At 37.5% G+C, this 14,369-nt stretch overlaps 2 protein-coding genes across 2 annotated transcripts; both read right to left on the bottom strand.

Annotated features, from left to right (window-relative positions):
• Positions 1-1,033: 1,033 nt before the first annotated feature.
• LOC149083446 (uncharacterized) lies at positions 1,034-7,594 on the bottom strand. The gene is made up of 2 exons (XM_089236736.1): positions 7,429-7,594; positions 1,034-3,151 (listed from the first exon to the last, which is right to left on the bottom strand). The coding sequence occupies exons 1-2, from the start codon at positions 7,489-7,491 to the stop codon at positions 2,759-2,761; spliced, it is 456 nt and encodes a 151-aa protein (XP_089092862.1). The 5' UTR covers positions 7,492-7,594; the 3' UTR covers positions 1,034-2,758.
• Positions 7,595-11,419: 3,825 nt separating this feature from the next.
• Positions 11,420-14,045, bottom strand: LOC149083445 (uncharacterized). Its single transcript, XM_089236939.1, has 4 exons — positions 13,945-14,045; positions 11,951-12,173; positions 11,664-11,821; positions 11,420-11,544 (listed from the first exon to the last, which is right to left on the bottom strand). The coding sequence occupies exons 1-3, from the start codon at positions 13,954-13,956 to the stop codon at positions 11,718-11,720; spliced, it is 339 nt and encodes a 112-aa protein (XP_089093065.1). The 5' UTR covers positions 13,957-14,045; the 3' UTR covers positions 11,420-11,544; positions 11,664-11,717.
• Positions 14,046-14,369: the final 324 nt, after the last annotated feature.

The raw sequence follows: 14,369 nt of genomic DNA, 5'->3' as shown, positions 1-14,369 counted from the left end.
AGTGACCCACAGCACATTTAAAGATCACTTAAGGGATCTGGGATGCTTTCCTAGATCACCTAAATGACCTGCGGCACATTCTAACTTCAATTAAGTGGTTCGCGGTACATTCACAAATAAATTGAGTGGCCCGCTATACGTTTTCAAACCAATGAAGTGGCTTGCAATATCCAAAAAAGTTGAGCATCCTTGCGTTAGAGGCTTGCGTAAAATTTGGGGAAAGGGACTTGCGAATTTCTTCGGAATGCTTAGTAGGTTAGCGTGCTCCTACATATGCGTGTGAGCTGTGGTACTCCTAGAAATGCATAACAAACATATACTTAACTGTGACTCCAAAAAGGAGGCATTCGTATCCTCCGGTTTGTGTAGTAGATGCGTGTGTATTCCAAATTAGGGCTAGTCCGATTAATACAAATACAAATACAAATACAACGCCACAACAGGCAAATTGCCCAATGAGGTGGCTGACTTAAGAACATCATGGATCCCCGAGCCATGTTTTGGAGGCCCTACCTACTACTGCTACACCACACATGTACCCCGCGGAACCCCCAACGAATCGGTACATGCGGGAATGTGTGTGTACGTGTAGTGAAACCTGACGTGAAGTTTTTTTGTTTCTCTGTAATGCTTGTTATGTGTAGTGCTGCCATCTGCCACCAGTTTTTCTAACTATGAGTGAAGTGTTATGATTGAATGATTTATCGTTGTAGGACTGCTGCTCTCTGTGAATCGGGTGTGCTCGGGAAATATTCGATTAAAATTCGATTAATTGATTAATTTTTTTTGATTAACCAGTTAAAAGTTTTAATCGATTCCGAGCCCTACTAGAAATGCGTAGGAAGCAAGTATGCATCCACTAAATGCATGTCAATTATTATTTAAAAAATATTCTAATTGTCTCAGGAAATGAAAAAGGCTAAAGCCTGCTAATGATTGATTGAAGTGTAGTTTTATTAAAAAAAAGAAAAAAAGACCTTGGAGACTACGTGTGTGCGAGTTGAATATTTGTCATTAAGTCCTGTACAAATGAGTTTCGTGGGAAAAACGGAAAATTTTTATATAAAACAATGTTGTGTCAATGTCCCGTAAAATAAAATAATATGGTCAGCCTACGAAAAAATAGTATGATTTTATCAGTTTATTGGCTCATACAAACTAGAAAATGAATGAAAAGAAGACATATTATAAACTGTATGAATGGATTTATTTATATGGTCAAACTTGGTTATAACGACACCTCGGCTATAACGTCAATAATTGATGGTGTGGACTTATCCCCTCACAGAGAATAATGTTGATCAACCTTGCTTATAACGTCGGGGAAAATGCCACGAAATTGGATAGAACGACGCATTTTTAATCGTTTTATTAAGTTTCTAATACCTAACGATGGTCATTTGATCATTTTTGTAGCACCACGGTCATTTTCTGCACACGAGGGCTAATTAGACAGGGACCTACAATTTATTGCCGATTCCGAACGGCAGGCTTGTTTTTTGTACTCATCGAGAGGTTGGTGCGCTAACCCCTCGATGTGGGACTCCCTGCGATAGCAATTTTTTTCGGCGGTCATGTCACCGTTTCTGTTGTACCCTTGTGTCAGGAAAGTTTTCTAACAAGGACGAACCGAGTATCGAACTCCCGACACCTCTAAACATCCTTTGGTACTTTAGGTGAGTATCTTATCGACCTGGTCTACCGCGCTCACCTAACGATGGAAAAATTTTTAAGAAGTGTGGAAGTTAAAAGAAGTGTACCCTTAATTTCACCTTTTCTCACTTTTGTGTTTCAAAAATATCCCGTTTTCACTGGGTTTTTTGTTTTTGTTTTTTTGTGGACGAAATTTCCTTTGATTATTAATCATTACTAGTATCAGAGATTAAGATATTTTGCATAATATATAAATTGTATATAAATAATATATGAATATACAAGCTCACTAATTTGTGATGTTAATTTCCCCCTTGAAATACATTTTGAATCCTTACGTACCGTCCCACGGATGCTAGCAGCTTGAATGTGCAATGTCCTTGGGAGGGAAAAAAATACTTTTAAATGGAAGTCATTTTCCTAAAATGTTTTCTGAGGCCGGGATTAGGCTATAAAAGTTTCATAAAGGTTCATTTAAAAAACTCGAAAAATTAAACCAATAAGGTTGTCAGTTGCATCTTCTCGAATGTAACTGATAATCTTATTGGTTGAATTTTTCAAATTTTATAAATGTGAACTTTTATAGTGCAATCCCGGCCTGATACGTGTATAACCGGGATATACATTAAGTGTTTCAGACAAAACTTAGATAACTAAATAAGGTATCCAATCAGCTGATAAAAAAAGAAGTGAAAAGTTACTCATTCGTGCTTCCAGCATGGGGGGGGGGGGGTGCGATACATATTTTCTAGCACTGTATTTCTCGAAAAAAGTTATTCGTTAGCTGTATTTGGCAATTTCTCTGACAGTAATATTTTTAGCGAAAATTAGTGGTATCTCGTATTAACAATTTTATCACCAATCCCTGTTTTCTCTGGATCAAATATGGTCTTGTTAATCATAATGGAATAACAGCTTCATGTACAGCATTCGATTGCATTTGATTCATCAAAAAAAGTAACCTCGGTTGTAACGATAAATATTCACGAAATCGTCGATGCCGTTATAACCGAGTTTGTTTTTTACAATTGCGAAAGTTTTCCTAGGAACTGATAATAAAAAAATGACGAAATTAGACGAGTTCGTGCAAATAATGTTCGCCGCATCAAAAAGGCTTCGATCTATAATAAGCGTATCCAGATCCTTTGCCCTTCGCCCGTGCGGATATGACACGTAGCGGAACGAGGTACGGCGGGAAGATACTGCGTACGCTTCCGTAAAACTCGACTTGCGTTCCGCCGAACGATGCACCATGTACGATTTGAGGTCTTCGGTTTCCCGACATGGTGTTAGCGAATATGTTCACCGACGACGAGCCTTCGGTCGAGTTCAAGGAAGCCGAATAGCTGTCTATAGTGCCCCCGGGAAAAAACAACGAATTGCGGACCAGCCTCGGCGCGGGCACGAACATCGGCTTCACTTGGATGTCCAGGATCGGAGATTGCTTGGTATATTCGCCGGACACCGAAGCGATGACCAACGACGTCGTCAACAGCATCTGTGGTGGAATACATACAAGAGATCAGCATAGTTTTACTTGCCAACTAAGAATCAACAACAAACATGTACAGGGTGTCCCCAAATTGACGGGGCCCGTTTGAAAAAAATGAATGAAAACGAACGGCAGCAATAGAACGGCACCGTTTGTTGCATTCGGAAAATGCAGCAAATGATTTCATTTGATTTTTGAAATTTATTAAATCATTTTTATAAATAATTTTTATGAAATCATTTCAAATTATTCAAATTATTCTCTTATTTTGAGAGACCAAATTCGCCATCCAAAAGGTATACATAATTACAGAATTTACAGAAATGCTAAAAAGAGCAATGAATGAATGAACGCCAGGGTCTCTGCCACCGGACTTATCCCGTTGCCGAGATCTCTTCCAGCCCAGCTTCGTGGCAGAGTCTGGAACAAAGCTCCTAACAGTCTGAGTGTGTGGCTAGTGTTGTGTTTGATATTTCAGTGCTGCCATCTATACTTCAAATTGTGAGTGTAAAGATTGCATATTGTAACGTTGTAGGCCTGTTGCTCTCTGTGGCGAGACTTTTTAACGGGGAGATCGGCTCGCAATCGCGCCTTGAAGTTTGGGAAACAAAAAATACCAACTTCAGCCGACCACCGCTGTGGCGCCGGTGGGGTTCGAACCCGGATCCTCGCGATGCGAGATGCTAAAAGAGCAGCACCTTAATGAAAGAAATAATTTTAGAATAATTTATAACAAAAATAATTTTGGAATTATTTAAAAAGTAATGATTTTAGAATTATTTAGAAAAAATTAATTTCATAATTGATGAAAGTTCATAATCTCAATGAAAAAAATAGTTACAGAATTACTGATAGAAATAATTTCAGAATTATTGAGAATAATTCCAGTATTGTGAAGATAATTTCAGTATTTTGAAGATAATTTCAGTATTTTGAAGATAATTTCAGTATTGTGAAGATAATTTAAGAATTGTCAAGAGTAGTGATTTCAGATTTTTAAAAGTAATCATACAAAAAATTTAAAATTTTCGAAAGAAATAATTTTAAAATTAGTTTAAAATTAGTGAAAATTTAATGAAAAAAAATAAGTGTATAGAAGTCTTCAATAAATTGGAGGAACCCGGGTTTAATAAACAAGAATACCACGGTATTGGTGGCCCGTAGGCTTCGTGGAAAGTTCAATCTGGTTCGCAGTGTCTGAAATATTGAAGACCCTTGGTTTTAGAGGAGGCTGGGCGAAATACCTAACAAACACGCGCAAATGTCTCAGCTAGGATATTGACAAAATGGTATTTCAGACTACTACTCAACCGTACATGCACCTCGTACACCGGAATTTCTAACGAATCGGTACATGTTGGAGTGTGCGTATAATGAACCTGATAAGAAGTTTGGTTCAGTGTAATGCTTATTGTATGTGTAGTGCTGCCATCTGCCATCAATTTTTCAAACTATGAGTGGAGTGTAATTATTGAATAATTGCTGAATATTCGGGAAAGAAAGAAAACAATTGTATTGGTCAGCCAGAAAATTTCAAAAAAAAAAAAAATCTGAACGTCTGGCATTGGTTTTGATTCTTACCGACAGATGGCGCTGAATATGAGATTTTTTTATTTTTTTTATCTCTCATTACCTATTAGTTCTTCACTGCCTGTAGTGTCACGTGAGATCCACAGGCATACAGCCAAAATCGGCTAACTACATGCACGGATTACTAATACGGTACTATTAAACTTTATTGTAAACATTCCTCTGACGGATTTCTTAAAATTTGGGGCATGCCGGAATGATTTTCCGTGAGTTGCGTTGGCGTAATTATGATGTCAGAGTTACGCCTATTTTGTGTTCGATAAGTGCTGCCATCTGTCTTTTGTATATAAAGTTAAAGTTGCAGATGCTTGAAAACAGCCTCGAAGTTGGCTATTTCGCCGGACTGAGGTATTACATCTGTAAAGCATTAGTGGCCGTTCAGGTTTGAAATAATGTTGCAGATAGAGTTCATTGAAAATTGTTCTTTGCTGGCGCGTTGGTCATGGGTATCTTTGAATTTTGTTAAATTTGTTGCCCGACTACAACATCCAGTTACAATGCCCACTTCACATGCTGCAAATAGGGAAAAATTGAAGTTACTGTATATCAGCATTTTTGGTTCGCAACAAATTTATTGTTGTGAAGAACATTGCTACAAAAGCATTGTTTTCATGTTCATTTCTTAGAAACCATTGTTGTTAGGAACAGTGAGGAGTATTTAGACGGAGTATTCAATAGTACAATATCGAAACAACTGATATCCCGCTTCAGTTACTCACACATGTGGGGTTTTATTTTTTCTCTTGCTCTTTCTTTAAACTCAGGGAGTACAGGCATTATCTCCTAGAGATGTTTTCTAGGAGATAATGCCTGTACTCCCTAAGTTTAAAGAAAGAGCAAGAGAAAAAATCCAGGTCCTACAGATGTATCTTTTGGACATGTCTAGGAGGTAATGGTACAGCCCTGACTTCAACGATAAAGCACCCACAATCCTCGAAGTCAGGGCTGAATTCCCTAAGGATAAAATTTTTTTACAGATTCTGTCTCTCAAAAGTTCAGCTTTAGATAATACAGATTTTTAATTTTAAACTTCTGTCATTGTGTTGAAAAAAAACTAGTTTTGGATTTTTAAACCAAATTTCGAAGATTGCGTCTACATGGCGTTTCAGAGACGTGATAGTGTAAAAGTGGAAAGCTGAAAGCCCATAAGAAAGAAAGTCGTCGCATATTTTGTACGATGAAATCATATCAGCACTTCATTTGAAAGTAAAAAAGAAAGGCTATAAAAGAGATTCCTATTGCTTCGAGCAAGTCGAAATGAAGTGTGACGTGTATTGACCCGAAGTGTGTCCCAAAAGCCAAAACCCGGTTGTGGTAGGCAACGCAGTACAAGTTGACGCGAAAACAAAACCGTTGGAAGATCGGTTTGAACGCAATAAAAAATGACCTTGCACGAAATCATGAAAGATACTGCAGTGAAAATTTCAACAGATGCAGTTCATAGACATATCAGAGAAGCACGTATTTGATTCAAAAAACGGTAGTCAGAGAATTGCCTGTCACAAGGAAACACCAAAGAGAAGTGGAGAAGAAAGACTGAAATGGGCATGAAATCATGTTTTATGTCGAGACAAATAGCTTATTTATCATATTTAGTGGTTATCATATTGGTAGGTATCATATTTAGTGATGGAAAAAAAAATGGAACTCACATGTTCCAGACGGATGTTTTCAGCAGACAGTCAGGTGGAGCTTCGATAATGGTATGGGCAGCATTAACTTCTAATGTGGTCAGGCTTCCTTAACTTTCGAAATCGGTCGTCAAAACTCTGATGCTTATAAGAGATCCTCGAGAACAATTTGCTACTGACTGGAGAAAATTCAAGAGGATCAAGCGTGACATTTCAACATTATAACGTGTCTATTCAAAGATCTGTCAACAGATCAGAAAAACACAGAAGACCTCGACGGTCCTCTGGGCGATCCGAAACTGAACTACTTTTTCGCTCCGTTTACCAAAGAAGACATCTTCAACAGCACTTTTTCGGTCGATGGAGCGAATGGTACTTTCACAAAAAGCTCTTTAATCGCGAAAATGTATCGGTTTTAGAGTGGCCATCGATGAGTCCTGACTTGAATCCTATTAGAAATGTATGGGGCATACTTACGATAAATGTGTTTGCAAATGAACTACAGAATTTTCGACTGTTGATTACTCGAAGAGTTCTGTCGAGGAAGCACGGTACAGTTTTGATGTTGAGACCCTACAGTATTTAATTAGAACCATGGAGTATAGTGTGTTTGAGGTTGTTAGAAAAAAAAGAAAAGTCCATTAGCTATTAAAAGCCAGCAAATTTTGTAAATCTGAATTCTTTCTAAACTTTTGAGGCAGCTATTTTTTGTATTTTTGATGCTATAAGTATTCTAAATATTCTTCCGTAGAAATTTTTTTTCTACAATTGTAGAAATGCTTCAGGTATTATCCCTTAAAAAATGCTAATTTTATTCGCCGTATTTTTCTTGTCATTTTAAGAAAAGTGCATTCATTATCTAAACTTCTGAGATGGACTGTATATATTTATATAAATCTACAGCAAGGAAAAAAACACCTACGTTTGTGCTCTTTGGGTTTGAAGAACTTCGATAAATAACCCAATTTTAATTAATTAAAAGTTTTCTTTCGGAGTAATGAATTTAAAAAAAATGCTTAATCTAATCAATACAATGGTTAAATTAAAAAAAAATAAACTCACCACCGTAAACAGAATTCTTGAAATTCTATTCCCCAAAAATGACGAAATAACGACGATATTCATATCGGATGAGAACTTTTCCTATTCACCCTTCGGAGCCGACTCTGCACTTTTGTGAAAGAGTTCTGTGCAGGTAGGTTTGCCAGGCAACACCGAGAGAGAGAGAGGTGAAAAAAAGGGTTTGAATCGCTTATCCAATCGCTTTTTATCATCTCATTATTAGCAACCGTTGAAATAAAAAAAAGGGGGTGTTAAGTTACAATTCATTTGAAAAATCGCTAACATACCACAAAACTCCAGTCAAAACAATCGCCACTAATTCATCGGAACACCACCGCCATCCCATAGTACGTAATAGTTTCAGATTAACTGATCCTCATGAAAATAAAAAAAATAAATAGCAACCATGGTAAACACACTCTCTAATACACTGGCGTATGAGTATAACTCTATTCAACAATTAAATTTTTACAGGAAAATGAAAGCTTCTTGTAGATTTTTGGTTGATAAACACACGAAGATAACACGTAGCAAAAATCCGCTCTTAAGTACGATTACTAAGTAATATGACCATTTTTACTTCGTATATATGTTACTGCTTTTCTCGACGACTTAAGAAACATCAAGTGGAGCGAGAAACTTGCTATATTATGTAAAGTGCAGAACAGGGGTTTCCAACGTAAAATTTCTCGCGGAACCCTTGGTGATATTGAGGCTGTTCGGAAATCTAACAAATTGCGAATATTTATCCAAAAACAATTGTGTCTTTACTATCGTCTCAACATAATCATAGCCACAGGGCAAAATGAAAGACGGCTGAGCACCTCTAAATTTACATATGTATTGAGATAACTCATTGAGCCAGATCTTATCGTTGAAGTCCCTATGCAACTGAGGTACTCGTGCAGTGCCCGGGGACGGGGGTGGGAGGCTCGTGTTAAGATAGCCCTGGGTGTCCGGCAAAATATTCGTGAATTCTGCAATTAGAAAATCTTCACTATTAAGAACATCACTTGTGGATAAAAAAATTAAAAAAAAAATTGTTTTCACAAACTTTTAATTTCCTGGCGAAGTGAAAAACGGCATTCATATGAACTTGGTTCTAATCCAAAACTTCCAATTTTAGAAACCAGGTGTTTTGTTGTTTTTTTAATTGGGCATTTGTGTTTGAGTACGTGGATAAGTAAAGACTTTTTAGAAAGATTTCTAACAAATGTATTTTTATCCGGTTTCTTTATCAGATCAAGGCTGGCGACTGAGAAATGTTCACATACTTACTGAGGTAAAAAAAAATTGTTCGTGTTTTCTTTCCTCTCTCCTCATCACAGCTAAGGTTTATTGCAACCTTATGAACCGAAGCTGTTTTTTTTTTCTCCGCTCTTCCTATACTAATGTTAGTGATTCCCCCCCCCCCCCACATATAATGCATATTTCTACTATATATATGCAAGAGCGAAAGAAAACACGTAGGTTGAGGGGTAAAAAAAGAAATCTACTGTATATAGTCTTTTATCTACTTATCTATTTATACTCTTTTCCTCTTCCATATTCTTTTTCCCCTTCCTTTTCTTCATTTTTTCCTTCCCCCCCCCCCCTCTTCCTTTTTTCTAATGTGCGGTTAGGTTAGGGTAAAGTTACTAGATTTATCGTCGATTCGACAAATAGAGATCATCCAAAATTGTTGCCAAAAGTTGTTGTACGCGAAGGGGTTGGTCTTTGAAAATGGAGATTTTTCAAATACCACAAGGGTGGAGCTGGCAGAGCTCTAGAACGGGGCCGGGAGGAATTTTAATATTGAGGAGGCCCACCAAAGATCTCAGTCTGGGAGAGCGGGCGTTTCGAGTATGTGGGGGGCCATGGTGAGCACCGAGATATTTGCGAGGAAAGGACAAATTTATTTCTCCATAACATGTAGGAACGCCCTCTAACTTTTTTTTTAGAACAAGGGCAGCACATTTTATTTTTTTCACCTGCACATGCCTGTTCACACAGAATTCCGATATCTGTGCTTCAGGCAGATAAATAACATGCTACCTTATACAGTATGGAGAATTTCTTTTTCTGTGCAGCAAATAATTCTGCGTTCACGGAAGCATTCATTCTCAAATTTTAACTTACTTTGCGGGTTTTAGTCGCAATAATAAAAAACAACTATTAAAATTCCGAAGCAAACATAATAATTTGAATAATATTATTACTTACACAAAATAGTTTACAATATCATCCCATATTGTTTTTTTCATGAGCTACATTAATCGGAAAGTGGTCACTAATTTTTCAATTAAAAAATTATAACTGTCGTGTTTTTATTTGGTAGGTGGCAGCAGAAGTTCTAGTTCGATGATGCTTCTTATACGCAATAGAATACTGCATTGTCTAGTTCAGGGGTCTTCGAATTTATCAGACGTTACGGGAAAAATTCACATGAAGCCCATAGGCCACCAACAGGACCGTAACTAAGCTAGGGTAACCGAGTTAATGCCCCGCGGCTTCCACAGGCAAAAAATGTTTTTACATAAAATTACACTTACTTTGTAATTCCTTAGAAATGTTGACACAGTGTTTCTTATTTGAAATAATATCCCCCTTTTCTGAGGCATAACCCTTTCAGGGGAACCCTTAAAACATGTCTGCCCAGGGAAGGCATATTACGGCCTCGACCACCAAAATCATGGTCCCACATCCTGCAACCGTAGCCCCCCAGGTCAGAATTTTCACGGGCCTCTCCATAGTAAATTTATAGTGTAAAAATAACTAAAAATGATAAGAATCGTCTTCGGGCTCTGGATGGAGCCCTGTCAGACCCACACTTGTGGGGGCTATGGCCAAGTTATACTGCCGCACAGTATTTAGAATTGCAAGATGGCACCCACATTCACAAGGACTTTAATATACTGTGGTGGATGGATCCATCTCTGGGACAGACCAGACCAGAATATGACTTTTACCGGTTCCGGCTTGTCCAACACACTGCTTAAGAAGTGGGCCCTTGGGACCCTGTGAAGTCCATCCCTGGTACCACGGAAATAAAACATTTTACCCAGCTCAGCAAGATTTTTTAAACAGGCTGATGTTTAGTATTTTTATATTTGAAGTAAGGTTACCAGAAATTCCTAACCTAAACTTCAACATGAGGATGCATGTGCACGCATCTTCGGCTATGTTCCTTACATATGTTTATAAAAGATGGCGCAAATACATCAACGATGAACAACATTTGTTTTTCGGTCTAGTGGTCTTGGGCATTCACAGTGAAAGGACGTGGGTTCGATTCCCCACAGAGGCAGTTGAATTTTCTCTCTTTCCTAAATATATCTTCGCATCAGCCAGCTGTTAAAAACCTTTGTATGGATAGCGGAGAATGACATCATCCGCGGATAATATTTGTTTCCCAACAAAAGCAGAACCGCTTTTAATATGCATAAATTTTCATGACGGTTCTTTTCAACGGAGGATATTTATTGATTATCATGCATTGAGTGTTGTTTAACCCATTTTGTTTGTTTCTGAATTGAAGAAGAAAGAGTTTTTAATCTTAATCCATGGACCTGCCAAGCACGGCCAGTGGGGATGTCAGCGAACGAGTGGCGCAGTGGTAAGATGCTCGTCTTCCACTATGAAGGTTACCATCAAGGTCCATGGGCCTGAATCCGGGCACATTGAACGTCAGAAGCAAGTTCTTTACCTACCGCACCTGGGGCGACCAGCGATGGATGGACCCTTCATTTCCCACCCAACTCCACCGGTTCGAAATTGCCGTATGGCGATATATGACCGGAGTTGGTGCGCGATAAAGTAAGTGCAGATGTCACGTTTTTCTAAAATATGGAAAGATCTTTTGTATTTTGATTTGTTTCCGGGCCCTTTGTAAGCCTATATTAGAGCTTGATTTGTAGGAGACCATTTCTATTCACACATTTCTCTAATTTATTTCTTCCGATAGCATTAAAATATATATTTTATTTTTTACAAATAAATGATCACCCACTCAGTCAGTTTCAGATTAATTTATAGCAAGTTTATTATACGTCAAAATACATAATACATTATGCAAAAGGAATCGGGGGGAATCTGTCTCCAGTCCGTATTTGTACATTGCTTGACCGTAGGCTGACTCTGCCAGATATTCAAAGAAAGACAAACATATGAATGAAGTGCATAAATATATTATTGAAAATTTCCATAAAAATATTTCCTTTCATTTGACATATAATATATTTGTTTGAGCGTTTTACCTTTCTCCATCGATGATTTCTCGACCTTATTGCGAAGTTTTGCTGTAACGGGGTTTAATAAGAGCCTACTGGTACCGGAACGAAATTAGGAACGAGAATCGGATTGCTGAAGGTGGACTGTTGGTACGGCCCACGTCTGAAGTATCTGGCAGGAGGACCTACAAGATAGTTTTATTTTAAAGTGTAATTAAATATAAGTGCGATTTTTATGAAAAAAAAATTTTTTTAGAAGTGAAAAATTTTTGTTTGCGTTTTACTGCGAAAAAATGTTTTTCATTTGTGTCTACCTCTTGGAATGGGTCGTCCACCGTCAAGTCTGTTCTTTCCGGCAAGTCCAACCTTGGCACCGTTCATGGAACTGGCGGTTAGCTCAGTGCCACCAAAATCATCCGTATTCCTTCCGTAAGTTCCGACTGGGACTCCTCCGAGGGAAGCGACGACAGCATCGTAATTTCCGATTGGCGATTGTCCTTGAGCGCAAACCACGAGCACGAGAGCCAATAAAACAACCTGAAAACAAATAAATGATATCCAATAAATATCCAACCTGTTATGATTGTAATCTTATTACATTCATAATCGTATTTTCATTCCTTCTGGAAACGGACACACATACATAACAGGGATGCTCGCACACCTTTTTTAGCCCACAGGCAAGAAATGCGATATTTCTACCGCTCGGGGAGGGATACAATGTCCCGTATTTTCAAAGAAACTTTTCTTGAATTTTTGAATCGAACTTACTTGAATCATTTCACGGCTTATTTATCTCGCATATTTGGCAAACGTATGATTTTTTCTTGTTGTTTTTTTTGTGAATTTCTATTTGATCCATTGCTGGTAGTTCTTTATTTCTCGCTGCTGGCTATTTTTCAGCAATTTAAGTTGCCAACTTTATTTACCCTGACAATTTTTCGTGAAAATTGTGAGGTGCGGTTCACGAAACATTTCGCCAAATTCCTAATTGTAGTTCGGCATAAAAAAAAAAAGGTTAAATTCTGAGTAGATAACCCGTATCTAGGGAACGAGTTTGACTTTAGTGGGCATAGACATATCATAAGAACATATTCATTTTCATGCTATTCAACGATCCTTCCCGCACCCCTTTGGATAATACGTTTATTATGTTAGGAAATTCCGATTTTTTTTCTCTGTAATTGAATAAATTAATTATCAAATGATTAGTTTCTATGAATTCTTTTACTTATTGTTTGATGTCTTTTTGGCTATGGCTAATATTTAATTTTGGCTTAATTTTTTTTAAAATTAATTCAAAAACGAAAGTAAAATTTATTTGAGGTTTGGAGAGAGAAAAATAGATTTATTGAATAGTCCTTCATTTATTGATTCCACAACTGTAAACAAATGCTTCTTTGACACTTCTGAATTTTTTGATGTTTTTCTTGAGTCATGTACGTTGACGACAGCATCAAATGTAAACACAACGCGCTAATAACACGAGGTACCAATATAAACAAAGCACGAAATAGTTCAAGTAAATAATAGTTTTTCTCAACCGCGAAATAGAAAACAAGCCGCTCCAGAACCATAAATAAAATGTAAATTTTCAGTAAATTCGATAAATAAATAACTGAAAATGTCCTACGGGTCTCCACCGTGGAAATTATAGGCTTAAAAAAAGCTTCTCGAGTCAAAAAAAGAAAGAGAACCCGGGCCCGTCAATTAGGGGGGGCCGTTGCCCCCCCCCCCGGCTTTTGAAAATACACTAAAAATGGTATATATATATATATATATACATACATTGAGTACATGTGCTTTGCACCCCCCCCCCCCGGAAAAAGTTGAAATGACGGTCCTGTGAGAACAGCTGATTTATTTTAATGTTGCGTTGATAGATTATTATTATTTTTGTACTGTATTAGAGGTGCAGATGATGTGAAAAATAAATCGATAAACAAAAATAGTAGATTATCCGTATCTAGGGCACGAGTTTGACTTTATTGGGCATAGATTCTAGTCAAATTATATCCATGTTAGTGGGCCTTGAGCAAATCAGAAATGAGTGGGGTCATCCAGCGACTAGAGTTAAAAGTTAATTTAATAGTAAACATGGTGTCCAAATTTTCGGGTCGCTAATCATGAGGTCCACGAAAAATGTCCCACCCGCCAATGTGGAAATCAGGCATTTGCATAACAATTCAAAACGATTTTTGAAACCGCCCGCCACCAGAATTTTTGGTAATGATCCGCCACTGCGTACAACCCGAAACATTTTGTATTCATCAAATGGTTGAAATAACGGAAATAATTTAAAACTCACCAAACACTTCATTCTGAGTCCTTAGGGTATCTGCAAGAGGATCGACTTCAATTAAACCGATTGATCGAGTTTGATGTCCCCGAATACCGCACGGCTGGTATTTATAGTCCAGTAATATTGATGATTGGTATTTTTTATGGCATTATGTACATAAAAAAACAGTCATATAATGGCTAGTAATTGTAGTATTTCTTTGCATAGGTAGGCATTGTACTTTTCTGCAAGAATGGCGATTCGTATGCTCTTCTCATCAGATTTGGCAGACCGTAAAATTTATAATTTAAACCGTAATGGCTGCGATAATTGTATTGAATAGGTTTTTTTTTAAATCAGTTTTTTTTTCGAAAATCAGCGAAGAAGAGTAAAATGCGTGTAGTTGGGAAAAAGAAGCACTCCAAGCAATCAATTGATCACTGACGATCATC

This window comes from Pholcus phalangioides, unplaced genomic scaffold (assembly GCF_987345545.1).
Source record: "Pholcus phalangioides strain wild (caught in Gottingen) unplaced genomic scaffold, Ppha-v1.0 ptg000009l_1, whole genome shotgun sequence".
Taxonomy (NCBI): Eukaryota; Metazoa; Arthropoda; class Arachnida; order Araneae; family Pholcidae; genus Pholcus; species Pholcus phalangioides.
The sequence above is the reverse complement of the archived record's forward strand: the minus strand, read 5'-3'. Positions and strand labels throughout refer to the sequence as shown.

Excerpts from the sequence above, each read along its gene's own strand:
- LOC149083446 (XM_089236736.1), bottom strand. The coding sequence starts at position 7,491 with ATGAATATCGTCGTTATTTCGTCATTTTTGGGGAATAGAATTTCAAGA. Across the intron at positions 3,152-7,428 it reads CAAGAATTCTGTTTACGGTG|ATGCTGTTGACGACGTCGTT; the intron begins GTGAGTTTATTT and ends ATTCCACCACAG.
- LOC149083445 (XM_089236939.1), bottom strand. Across the intron at positions 11,822-11,950 it reads TGGACGACCCATTCCAAGAG|GTCCTCCTGCCAGATACTTC; the intron begins GTAGACACAAAT and ends ACTATCTTGTAG.